Source organism: Mesoplodon mirus, assembly GCF_964341445.2.
Source record: "Mesoplodon mirus genome assembly, chromosome: 12".
NCBI classification, from domain to species: Eukaryota; Metazoa; Chordata; class Mammalia; order Artiodactyla; family Ziphiidae; genus Mesoplodon; species Mesoplodon mirus.
Genome location: NC_138988.1, coordinates 40397346 through 40411545, shown reverse-complemented (window position 1 = coordinate 40411545; position 14200 = coordinate 40397346). Strand labels below are relative to the sequence as shown.

The 14200-nt window shown below is 39.2% G+C and overlaps 1 protein-coding gene across 1 annotated transcript in view; it reads right to left on the bottom strand.

The window, feature by feature from the left end:
* SMARCC1 (SWI/SNF related BAF chromatin remodeling complex subunit C1) overlaps positions 1–14200 on the bottom strand; it is a 179511-nt gene that overhangs the window by 79265 nt on the left and 86046 nt on the right. The window contains exons 15-19 of the mRNA XM_082637961.1: positions 13007–13078; positions 10489–10602; positions 9761–9914; positions 8610–8723; positions 3616–3675 (exon numbers count right to left, since the gene is read on the bottom strand). Coding sequence (XP_082494087.1) covers positions 3616–3675; positions 8610–8723; positions 9761–9914; positions 10489–10602; positions 13007–13078 — 514 coding nt within the window. The remainder of the gene's footprint in view (positions 1–3615; positions 3676–8609; positions 8724–9760; positions 9915–10488; positions 10603–13006; positions 13079–14200) is intronic.

The following is a 14200-nucleotide window of genomic DNA, read 5'->3' as shown; positions in this document are numbered from 1 at the left end:
TGCCTCACGGGCTCTAGAGCACAGGCTCAGTAGCTGTGGCGCACGGACTTAGTTGCTCCGCGGCATTGTGGGATCTTCCCAGACCAGGGCTCGAACCCATGTCCCCTGCATTGGCAGGCAGATTCTTAACCACTGTACCACTAGGGAAGTCCCACTTGTTCTACTTTTAAAAAGACTTTTCTACTGAGATTGGCCACAGTATTATCAAATTAGACTTTTTCATATTGTATCATGAACTGCATCAACATTTGGAAGATCTGCATAATTCAGTAAACCAATATTTTCCAATTTATCAATGAAAGACATTATGCAATCATACATGGATAAAAGATCCATTACAAGGGCAAGAGAGACCAATGGATTCCATGCTGCATCTAAGCTTTAAGAAACTATCAGTGGTCAAGTTTTAATGTAACACAAGCATACCTCAGAGATACTGTGGGTTCAGTTCTGCACCACTGAGATAAGGCGAATACTGCAATAAAGCAAGTCACATGGATATTTTGGTTTTCCAGCACATACAAAAGTTATGTTTACACTATACTGTTGTCTACTAAGTGTGCAATAGTATTATATGTCTTAAAAAGAACACTGTACCTTAATTTTAAAGTACTTTGTCGCTAAAAAATGCTAACCATCACCTGAGCCTTCAGTGTATAATCTTTTTGCAAGAGTAACATTCAAGACCACTGATCACAGATCACTGTAACAAATAAAATAACAATAAGAAAGTTTGAAATATTGTGAGGATTACCAAAATGTGACACAGAGACACAAGGTGAGCAAATACTGTTGGAAAAATGGCACCAACCGACTTGCTTAATGCAGGGTTTCCAAAAACCTTCAATTTGTTTAAAAAAAAAAAAAAGGAGGGAGATGTCTGTATCAAAGAAGAATATTCATAATTACCTGAAAAGGCCATTAAGATACTTCTCGTGCTTCCAACTACATATCCAGGTGATACCAGACTTTTCTAATATACTTAAACTAAAACAACATACCTGGTAGAAAAGCAAATATGAAAATCCAGCTGTATTCTAGTAAGCCAAACATTATAGACTTGCTAAAATATATAAATGCTATACTTCTCACTAATACCTTTTTTCAAAAGCTATTTTTCAGGGCTTCCCTGGTGGCGCAGTGGTTGAGAGTCCACCTGCCGATGCAGGGGACACACGTTCATGCCCAGTCCGGGAAGATCCCACATGCCGCGGAGCAGCTGGGCCCGTGGGCCATGGCCGCTGAGCCTGTGCATCCGGAGCCTGTGCTCCGCAACGGGAGACGCCACAACAGTGAGAGGCCCGCGTACCGCACAAAAAACAAAAAACAAAACAAAACAAAACCAAAAAAAAAAAAGCTATTTTTCATAAAAATGTTAATTATGTTAACTCAAAAGGGGTTCACTGTTATTTTAAGTGAATTAAATATTTTTCTCAGTTTTAATTTTTTTTTTTTTTGCGGTACGCGGGCCTCTCACCGCTGCGGCGTCTCCCGCTGCGGAGCACAGGCTCCGGACACGCAGGCCCAGTGGCCACGGCTCGCGGGCCCATCCGCTCTGCGGCATGGGGGATCCTCCCGGACCGGGGCACGAACCCGCGCCCCCTGCATCGGCAGGCGGACCCTCAACCACTGCGCCACCAGGGAAGCCCTCAGTTTTAATTTTTAATTAAAAAAATACTGATAGGGGCTTCCCTGGTGGCGCAGTGGTTGGGAGTCCGCCTGCCGATGCAGGGGGCGTGGAAAAAATACTGATAGGGGCTTCCCTGGTGGCGCAGTGTTTGAGGGTCCGCCTGCCGATGCAGGGGGCGCGGGTTCGTGCCCCGGTCCGGGAGGATCCCCCATGCCACGGAGCGGATGGGCCCGCGAGCTGTGGCCACTGGGCCTGCGTGTCCGGAGCCTGTGCTCCGCAGCGGGAGACGCCGCAGCGGTGAGAGGCCCGCGTACCGCAAAAAAAAAAAAAAAAAAAAAATACTGATAAAGTCACATAAATTAAAACTATTTGGAGTCCTCAATAAAAATTTTGAGAGTACAAGTGCTTCTTGAGCCCAGAAAGTTTGAGAACTGCTGACCTAGTCTAATCTTTTATTTGATACTTGATTTCTGAATTACATATTTTATACGATATACAAGTTTTGATCAGATGCAGTACTCCAGTGAAAGGGAGCTCTCTTCCTCCATAAATTCACTGCTCTAATGTTACAGTTATAATTGGTGTAGATGCTGCCAGTAATTACCAGGAGCAATCATCAACTTCTTCCAGGATGACCCCACTATAGAAACTAGAAAGCCATGTATTTGTTTTCCCAGGATCACACGCAGTACTAGGTGTCTATGAGACCCATTTCATCAGTGAGATAGAAAGGAAACACTGATGAGGGGCTTCTGGGAAAGCTTTTCCTCACAAGAAGAGCCCAGGAAGAGAAGTCCCCAGGTGCCTTTTCCAATTCTCTTCCTGTTTTAAATAGGGATGAGAAATCTGGAACTAACTACCGCCTTCCTGTGACCAGAACACAAAGAGACAGAATGTGGACAGCTAAGGAAGGCAGAACAAAACAACAGAAAAACTAGGGACCTGATGATATAATTGAACAGTGGAAAGAATCTTGGAATTGCCAATCTGAAAAAATCTAGTTGAACAAAAAACCAAAGTTCTTTTGGTTTAATGTACTGCTCGTCAGATTTTCTGTTCCATGTAGGCAAAAGCATTCCTAACATATTTAACAATAAACTTCCTCATTTGGTCCTAATTCAGCTCCCACACATACTATCCACAAATACTAAGTAGTGTCATGAAATCTCCATTTTACCCCAACAATTGTTGTTCTGTAACTAAAGACAAATGGTCCTTCCTTGGAAATGGCTGATAAATATGAAACCAAATACTCTCTTTTTCCTACCCTTCAGAGTAGAAATAGTTCTGAGATCTAGTTCTGTAAGAATTTGCAAGAATCTCTAAAGACATAACGAAATTAAAAAAGCATTCAATATGCTGACTGACAGAGACACGATGCATAATCACGGGCTTATCACAGTCTTCTGCTTTCATAATCAAGATAATTTTTTTCAGTGGCAGGTATCTTCATCCACTTCTCAGAAATCCTTTTGGGAAATATGGAGGTTGTACACTCAAATGCATACAAGCACTAGGGAACTAATCTACAATGACTGAGGAGGGCTAAGTTAAGAAAATTTGGACTATGAAGAAATGCCCCATTTCCAAGGAACATCTGCTACCCAAGGCCAGCCAGCTAATTATTGCTATCTGAGAATAAGGGCCCAGAGTTGCCAGATCTTCTAATTTTGGAGGAAGAGTTAGATATCTAGATTGCTTTGGAAAATCTGCAATATTTAATTGGTGGCAACAGATTTAAAACAAAAAGAACACAACCTGAGCCAAAATAACACGTATCCATGCTTGATCTCCCCTACTGACAGCTAGCACATCACCTCCAGTGTGATATTTAAACTGCAACAGCCCAAGAAAATTCTATTAAAACTCATTACATGGAATGAAAATTTTCAGGATAAATTCCAAAGGTATATTTAAAATGCTAGTCACAGAAAGCTAGCACCCATCTCATATGAATAAAGGGGCTCCATCACTAATCTGCTTACCTCCAGCAGTAGAAGTGTCTCCTGTTCAGTCCATTCTCTTCCAGCACTAGCACCTTTACTCTGAAGAAAAAAATTCAGAAATTATTTACTCATTCCTAAAGGTTGAATATGGAGCTCATCAGGATTCCCTTCTAAGTTCTGCAGACTGTTTTCTGCAAACCACCAAAGTAAGTCCCTGAGTAACAAGAATAAAACACATAAAGAACCAAAACTCCCAACAGAAAGGCTGGCTTATTTCAAAGATTTCTTGCTATCTACCAAGGACTCGTGGACTACTTAGACATTAGACATGGATTACTTAGACCACTTATTTCTATTATTTATAAGAAAACCAAGTCTGTGTCGTGTAAAACTAAATCAATTGATTCATACTTCTTGATTTGCAGATTCTACTCCATTCATGGAGAGGACTGGCTGTGTAGTATACTTGACATTATTCTTTAGCCGCATATGTTACTAATTCAAAATACACATTCTAACATATTATCCCTTCTCTGAAAATTCTATTTTGGGAGATTACAATTTAAGAAATGAAGAGAAAACTTCTATAGTCCATGATTTCTTTGTGTCAATAAAGTTTCTCAATTCATTTGACTCAGCCTTTCTGCACGATTGTGCTGTATACACTGCAGGTAAAAATTATAATTTATTAGGTCTCCATAATATTCAATCCATATCATTATGAAATATTTGTTCATTTGCAAAAAACGTACTAAAAATAACTAGTCTTGGGCTTCCCTGGTGGCACAGTGGTTGAGAGTCCGCCTGCCAATGCAGGGGACGCGGGTTCGTGCCCCGGTCCGGGAAGATCCCACATGCCGCAGAGTGGCTGGGCCCGTGAGCCATGGCCGCTGAGCCTGCGCGTCTGGAGGCTGTGCTTCACAACGGGCGAGGCCACGGCAGTGAGAGGCCCATGTACCGCCAAATAAATAAATAAATAAATAAATAAATAAAAATAACTAGTCTTTAAATACAGAATAAGAAGAGGAATCTAAGAATTGCAGGATTAAAAGCCTAACGTATGCCTTTGTGAGGAAGAAAAGATGTATGTAGCTTTAACTCCCAATACACTGCTCAGACTCCTTGAGGATTACTTTAAGATAACCAAAGGCTACTCTTTTTTGTTTTTGGCAGCATGTGGGATCTTAGTTCCCCGACCAGGAACCCAGGCCCTTGGCAGTGAGAGCTAACCACTGGACCGCTAGGGTATCCCCCCAAAGGCTACTCTTAATGAACAAACATCAGAAGTGACCACCAATCAGATATGGAGCCCTGACTGGAACAAAATTCATCAATATTTCATCTAAATTCTGAAAAAGAAGACCCAAATATAGGGCAGATCTGCATAACCTAGACATGAATGGCATTTACTGGGTAGGTCCACAGCAACCATTTCCCCACTTCTCAGCCACAAAGCATAGAAAGGATTTTCCCCATTCCTACTGGCTTAAGTCAGTTAATGTTTCTCCTCTTGGTTACAACTTGAGTAACTTCATCAGGGCCAGGGTTTCTACATGATTTTAGAATTTCTTTCTTTTGTATTTATTGAGGTAAAATATATGTACAACAAAATACACAAATCTTATGTGTACAGTGTGACTACAATTCTACTTATACACCCATGTAACAACACTCAAATCAATACTCAAAAGCCCTTTAACCTCCAGTTGTTAACAAACCACAAAAGTATCGATACACACTATTCTGAATTCTACAATCGTAGGCTAGTTTCTGCAGATCTGAATTTTATAATAACAAAACCATTCAGTATGTAGTTTATGGGTCTGGCTTCTTGTCCTATATTATGGTAAGCAGATTCAACCTCATTGTTATATGAAGAAGTGAAACATTTCATCTCTGTGTAGCATTACATTGTTTGAATAAACCACAATTTACCCATTATATTATTTACAGTTTTTGGCTATCCTGGATAAGGCTGCTATGGATGTTCTCACACATTCTTTTATAAACCCATTTATCTGGTCTATATAGCCAGAAGTTGGATAATTGGGTACATATATGTTTAGCTATAGTCATGTTCTCTACACTTTTACTTTCTGGAAGAGCTTGTGTAGATTGGTATTATTTCTTCCTTAAGTGCCTGGTACAAATTCATCAGCAGAATCATCTGGGCATAGAGTTTTGTTTTTAGGAAGATGTTTAACTACATATAGATATTGTATAACAATGTATAAATTATACACTTGAATAAGGTGGTTCAAGTGTATAATTTCTAGTGGCTGCTCTAAAAAATTATCACAAACTTGGTGGCTTAAAATAACAAAAATTTATCCTCTCACAGCTCAGGAGGCTAGAAGTTCAAAATCATTATGACTGGACCAAAATCAAGGTGTTAGCAGGGCAATGCTCCCTCTGGAAGCTCTAGGGGAGACTAAATTCTTTGTCTCTTCCTTCTTCTGGTGGCTGCCCCAGAATTCTTTGGTTTGTAGCCACCTCATTCCAGTAACTGCATCCAAGGTCACATGGATTTTACAGCCTCCTCCTGTCTGTAAAATCTCTATACTTTTCTCTTATAAGGACAAATGTGATGGTACTCAGAGCCCACCAGAATAATACGGGATTATCTCATCTCAAAAATCTTTAACTTAATCACATCTGCAAAGAATCTTTTTCCATATAAGGTAATATTTACAAGTTACAGACATGAGGACCTGATTTCTTTGGAGGACATTATTTTTAACCTAATATGTCAAGTTATGTCTATCCTGGGAAGACTTTTATATCTTGGTTTTTCAAAAAAATATATTTATTTATTTGGTTGCGCTGGGTCTTAGCTGTGGCAGGTGGGCTCCTTAGTAGTGGCTTGCAGGCTCCTAAGTTGCAGCACGCAGGTTCCTTAGTTGTGGCACGCGAACTCTTGGCTGCAGCATGCGTGTGTGATCTAGTTCCCTGACCAGGGATTGAACGTGGGCCCCCTGCATTGGGAACACGGAGTCTTAACCACTACACCACCAGGGAAGTCCCGACTTTTATATTTTGTTGCTTTCAAGGGATTTGCCCATTTCATCAAAGTGTCAAATATATTACCACGAAGTTGTTAAGCATATTCTTTATTGCCTTTATATATAAGTAGAATCAACAGTGATGTACTCTTTCTTTCCTGATCAGGGATTTGTGTTTTCTCTTTTCTTCTTGATCACTCTTGGCTAGAGGTTTATCAAATTTATCGATCTCTTCAAATAACCATCTTCTTATTTTATTAATCTTCTCTATTGTTTTCCTATTTTTGGTTTCTAGTTTAATTTTGCTGTGGTGAGTCAACCACATTCATTCCATATGTATAAAATCATACAACGACACTGTATAATTTCAATCTTTTAAAACTTATGATACTAATTTTATTGCTCAGAATTGTGTACATTTTGTTGAGTATTCCCATGAATTTTATTATTTTTATTTTTTTACTTTTTGGCTGCACTGCACAGCACGTGGGATCTTAGTTCCCTGACCAGGGATCGAACCCACGCCCCCTCCAGTGGAAGCGTGGAGTCTTAACCACTGGATCACCAGGGAAGTCCCCCCCGAGAACTTTAAAACAATGTGTTTCTGCTATTTTGCAGAATCTTCTATAAATACCAATAGATCTTATTGGTTGATAGTGGTGTTGTAGGTCTTTAATACTCTTGCTGACTTTCTATTTGTTCTACCAATTACCGAGAAAGGATCGTTGAAATCTGCAACTATACTTGAGTGTCTGCCTATTACTCCTTTCTGTTCTGTCAGTTTTTGATACCAGATACAGAATTTCAGAGTGACAATTTTCCTTTCAGCATTTAAAAATATTATTACACTGTCCTCTGGTTTCTATCATTTCTGTTGAAAAGTCAGACATCAGTTTTATCATTGTGCCTCTGAATTTAATGTGTCCTTCCCCAACCCTCCTGCTCCTTGGCTGATTTAAGATGTTAGCTTTAAGAGTTTAAGCACCGGGACTTCCCTGGTGGTGCAGTGGTTAAGAATCCGCCTGCCAACGCAGGGGACACGGGTTTGAGCCCTGGTCTGGAAAGATCCGACATGCCGCGGAGCAACTAACTCCGTGTGCCACAACTACTGAGCCTCTGCTCTAGAGCCGCGAGCCACAACTACTGAGCCCATGTGCCACAACTACTGAAGCCCACGTGCCTACAGCCCGTGCTCCGCAACAAGAGAAGCCACCACAATGAGAAGCCCATGCACCGCAACAAGAAGTAGCCCCCGCTCACCTCAACTAGAGAAAGCCTGCCCGCAGCAACGAAGACCCAACGCAGCCATAAATACATACATACATACATACATACATACATACATACATAAATAAATAGGTTAAGCACCATTTGCCTGAGTATGGTTTTCTCTATATCCAAATATGGATATGTTCAGTCTCTCTTATTCTGTGAGTTGATATCTTTTCGTTATGGAAAATTTTTACGCCTTACATCTTCAAGTATTGCTTCTGTACCGTTCTTTCTCTTCTCATAGGTCTCTAATGATAAATATTAATTCTTTTGACTGTATCTCATGTGTCTCTGTACCCTTTTCTCTTTGTCCTGTCCCCTCAACTTCAACCAATTTCTTTTTCTCTTGCTGCTTCAGTTTCAATGTATCTATTAACCTGAGTTCACTAATCCTGTCTTCTGCTGTGTCCAGCCTGCTGTTAAACCTATCCAATGGGTTAATTTCAGTATATTTTCAATTGTTCAATAGGTATTTGATTCTTTTTATATATTCCCATTCTCTGTTGAAATTCTCCATTTTCCCCCTCATTTTAACACATTAATCATAGTTATTTTTAAACACCTATCTTCTAACCATACTAAGAAAAGGTAAGATAAGTGACTTTTATAAAATGTCATCAGATTTAAGTAGAAAGCACCTCCTTACCCTACAAAAAGTAAAAGTTTCTTACAGAAAATGATGCTTCTTAGAAGGAAGAAGGACAAAGAGCACATGCTAGCTTGTAGTCTGTCCTTATGTCCCTATAGAAAAATACTTACCTTTGCTAAGGTTTTCTTGGAGTAAACGTCAGTACGAAGACCAAAGTTCTGCAAATCAATTGGTTTTTCCCTGTTCTTCTCAGGAAAATTTAACATCTGCTGAGCAGCAGGAACCTATGAGTGAAATAAATGATAAATGGCTGTATTAACCTCTACAAAGTAAAAGGGACAGAGGCTTTTAAGGATGGTTAATATTGGCACTTAAACCACTAGAGATTCTACAAAAAAATAAATACCTACACCTTACACTACATTTCTAACAAAAATTCAACATGTAAGAAATATACATATATATTTTTTGCCTCTCAAGTCACAGAGAAAATAGACAAGTCTTCTTTAATATTTCACAGTGGAGGGCAATATATAGGTTAGATTCGTGTTATTCCAACTGAATGGTATACATAATCCGATTGACATAATAATCTTTTCAAGGGACTTCCCTAGTGGCGCACGGGTTAAGAATCCACTTGCCAATGCGGAGGACACGGGTTAGAGCCCTGGTCTGGGAAGATCTCACATGCTGCGGAGCAACTAAGCCCATGCACCACAACTACTGAGCCTGTGCTCTAGAGTCCGTTAGCCACAACTACTGAAGCCCGTGTGCCTAGAGCCCGTGCTGCGCAACAAGAGAAGCCAACGCACCGCAACAAAGAGTAGCCCCCGCTCACTGCAACTAGAGAAAGCCAGAGCACAGCAAAGAAGACCCAACACAGCCAAAAATAAATAAATTAAGTAAATTAAAAAAAAAATGCTATAGAAGAGATTAAAAGAAAAAAAAAGAACGTGTGCATAGATGTCCACTTTCCAAATGTTAGGAAGGGGAAGAAGTTCTGAACAAGTTAACACATTTATACAGTCTGCTTCTTTATCAGTGCCTTTGATGGCAGAAGTGATAAAGGAGCCATGAGTTATGAAAGCAAATCTATAACAGGATACAGCATAGACTCTTGGCATTAATGGGAGAGCATTATCTTAAACAACTAAATATTCTTATGGACTCAAACATTTACAACATACAAAAACAAACAAACATAACCTATCAGTTTAGGAACAGCATTATTATATGACTACAATAGTAATTCCTGAATATAAATGCTAGAAGTAGTTGTCTATTACCACCCAGACCTGAAAAAAAGGCTGCACTAATTTACCTGAGGTGATCGAAGATGTAGAGGTACAAGCCCAGAGGGGGTATCAGCTAATACATTGAAATGAGGAGTCGGAGGAGGTCCCATTGCCATGGGTCGACTTTCTGGATCCACTTGGTAATTAACAAGCCCCCACTGCTCTAAAAAGGCATGAACCCTGAAGGATAAAGCTCTTAAAGTTAAAATCTAGAGAATGTACCTCATCATCTTCAATAAGCATTATTACATTTCATTAAAAAACAAATGAAAAAAAACCCTAAGTAAACGTGTTCTCTTGTAGGCTATGAACCATCACAAAGTAACTGACAATTTTGGTTTGAGGGACAATTTCTACAAACTCAAAATAATGTTGAACATAGTACCCCCAAATCTAGTATAAAGTCTAATCATTTCAATCACAGAAATGAGGGAACAAATGCTCATGTAGGTCCATGGTCAAAGAGCTCACACATAAACCAAACTCACAGGAGGAGACCTACATTTTGTTTTTTTCTTTAGACAGATTTAGGGCACAGAGCTTATCCATTCCCCACCCTAACCCACTCTCCATCTACGGTCAGTTTATGATTAGACCATACAATAAAAGATGTAAAATATAAAAATTTTAAAAAAAAAGATGCTTTAGGTATTTTATTAAACAAGAAAACATCCAGTTTAGTCAACCTAACATTAGCAATGTATCAGTAACCACCTGCAGTGAAACATCTGAGAAAAAGTCAAGACATTTTTACCTCATCACAGCACATACATCTCCAGTCAAGTTCCTCCGACAAGCAGTGCTGGTTAAATATTCCTGGGGATTTAGGCGGTATGTGTCGATCATAAAATTTCGATATGCCAAGTATCTAAAAAGTAATGGCAAAATTCATAAGGTGAACACACATCCTTTCAGAAACAGTAACTCACAGAGCCAAATAGTTCCATATTCCTCAACCAAATACAACAAAAAGTTAAGACAACAGTCCAACAAACAACAGTGATAATGTACTGAGTATTTACAGTCATAAGTGTAACTCAGAGTAAGAATCCCTAAAATGCAAAACAACTGTCTACTAACATATAATAAGCACAACAGAGTAATCTGATGAAGACAGTGTGAAGTAAAATAAGTACAACTTTGGTCACAGAGGTCAATCAATAATCCTTAGTTGCCTGCAGAATTTGCAAGTAACACTTGGTTACACAGGCTGTCTCCCTAACTACACTACTACGTACCTAGCATTTACTGTGTGCCAGCCATAGGTCTAAGCACTTTCTGTGTGGTAATGCATTTAATCCTCACAATCTCTCTATAAGGTAGGATCTACTATTATTCTATTTATAGATGAGGGTTAAAGAATTTGTCCTATGGGACTTCCCGGGTGGTCGAGTGGTTAAGACTCTGTACTTCCAACGCAAGCGGCACAGGTTTGATCCCTGGTCAGGGAGCTAAGATCCCACATGCCATGAGGCACAGTGGCCAAGAAAATTACAAACAAAATGCGCGCGCACACGCACGCGCACACACACACACACACACCCCTAGAACAGGGAGCTAAGATCTCACCTGTCGTGAGGCACAGTGGCCAAGAAAATTACAAACAAAACACGCACAGACACACACACACACACAACTAGAATTTGTCCCAGACCACAAGGTTGGTTAAGTGGTGGAGCTAGAATTCAAAGTGTGGTGGCTCTGGCTCTGACAATGGTTATATACTTCCTGACTCTCAGTTTTTTAGAGATCCCAGCTATGCGACAAGTAGAACCTATGAAGCCAAACTCAGAGGTAAGACAAGCCATATAAAAAAGGAGAGAAAAACTGAGATTCTGAGTCATAGCAGATTCCACATCCACAGTGTACCCAAGCATTTCTGCCATAAAATACTTAAAACAAGTGTGTAAAGAAGGTAGAGACCAAGCAAAACTTCTTACCACAAAAGTAAAGCAAAAGACTAGCAGCTTGAAGTTAGCTACATCAGAGTAAAAAAGGTATACTATTCAAAGAGTCCTGTATAAGCACAGCTGGATAAACAAAGATTGAAAGGTGAATTTACGTTTAAATGGGCTAAGTTGTGCTTTTAAACAGCAGACTGCCAAGAACTGTAAGTATTTATAAATACTGGCAATTTGCAATTCGGTGGCAATAGGCAAATTAGCCAGAAGAATACACCATGTCTAAATAGGTGAAAAAACCTGACTGGGCTTCTTATGCCAAATCTTTGATTCTGGTTTTAAATGACTCCTTACAGCTTTGTTATGAAAAGCTGAAATTAGCTGTGACACCTAAACTTAGAATCGCAAACTATCATGGATAATTTACCATGAAAAAATATTATTTGATTTTCTGTATTACACCCATGTGCTTTGTGTATAAAAGCATCCTTCCCTAAACAATTTAAACAAGAGACATCTATTTGCACAGCCACATATGTATAACAGACAACAGATTAACACTATGAAGATAAGACACAGAAAGGTAATTATAGTGTGATAGATACGGATTTATTTTAGGGGGCAAGGATTTCTGGAAGTCTGTAATTAAGGGTCACCAGGCAAAGATAAAAATACTTCCTAATGAACTTCTTCCTTCTAATAAAAGTTTTTCTGCTTCCAATGCAAAAGCACAACAATGCTTTATGTAATTAAGATCAATTTATATGCAGCTATTATCATCATACTTGGCATTCTCTTATTTATTAAAAAAATTTTTTGGCCGCAGCCCATGGCATGTGGGATCTTAGTTCCCCAAGTAGGGATCAAACCTGTGCCCTATGCAGAAGCACGGAGTCTTAACCACTGGACTGCCATGGAAGCCCTTGGCATTCTTTTAATTAAAAGTCATTCATAAGGAAAATAAGATAAAGGTTCATTTTCTCCTAGCTTATATATAATACATATAATCAATAACAAATAGGTACTTACAAGGTGAGTTAGGGAGAAAACTGAACTCAGTTTAGTGAGTATCTGTTACTGAATTCAATCTTTAGCTGCAAAAGCCGATGTGTATGTATCAACAGTTCAAGATTGAGGAAGAAAAAATTTGAAACAATTTCCTTTGAAGCAAGGAGTACTGTGTAGCTGAGATATGAACACTGCTCTGAACAGAGTAAGATATTTGTAAACTTTCAGACAATAGCAAAGATTAACTCAGAAGGGTGCTTTAAGAACCCCCTGCCAAACACATCCAAATATTAATTTTTCTTAATACTGGTCCCACTAAAATATGTAACAGTATCAGGATTTACATCTTTACATTTCACTCACATCTCTGGAGTCTTGGATTTGTTTTTTCCATTGAAAAACTCAGGAAGAGCACGCCGTTCAATCACATGAATACTGAAGGGGAAAAAGACAATTAGGAATCCTCTTTGAAAAATAAAATCCTGAAATTTGAGCTAAGCTTGTTTAATTTTCAAAGTGAAACTGACAAAACCAAAAACTGAGCACTACTTGCAAAATTTAACTGATTACACAAGTTCCTATGTAATAACAGTATGTAATAATAAAATTAAAAAATATATATAATATATATTTATAAAGTTATATATAATATATAGAGCTAAAGAAAGCTTTCCCTTTCTCACCCCCAATACTTACTGTAGTTTTTCTATTCCCATAACCAAACTCAGAAAGTTCTATAAACACACTGAAGGCTTCAGATTTTATGTTCTTGTCATAACACACTGTAACTAGATGATGAGCCACAAATTAGGAAAAGTTCTTTGGAAATTGGCTGACAAAAATCACAGTAGTTGGCATGGCAACAAATTGGTGAAATGAATGATCGACCAAAAGACAACGAAATTGACTGTAATCGGTTTCTCAGGCTCAACGTTAATGCACCTTTTCATCCAGCCCTCAGAAACTTTGTGGTGAACTGAATTTTTAAAAATAGTTCAGTGATTTACTGCTTTTAAAAAAGATCACAGGGGCCTCCCTGGTGGCGCAGTGGTTGGGAGTCCGCCTGCCGATGCAGGGGATGCGGGTTCGTGCCCCGGTCTGGGAGGATCCCATGTGCCGCGGAGCGGCTGGGCCCGTGAGCCATGGCCGCTGGGCCTGCGCGTCCGGAGCCTGTGCTCCGCAACGGGAGAGGCCACAACGGTGAGAGGCCCGCGTACGGAAAAAAAAAAAAAAAAAAAAAAAAAAAAAAAAAAGATCACAGAACTAATTTTTAACATTCAGATAAAAAGCACTGATAATTTTATAAAATGCTACAGGTGATAAGCACTATAGAGACCATGTGAAATGATCAGGCCTAAAACACTCTACAACTGAAACCAACTGTACATTTAGCACAAAGGTTTTGACATTAATGCTAATCAATATTTTTCCCGATGACACATTTTAGTTTCTCAGTGCCTTTCCAGATATGCAACATGTACAGAGATTAGGTGGGAAAGAGCAAATCAATAGCCTGTGAATACAAATAAAAGCATTCACTCTTTCATTATTTGGTAA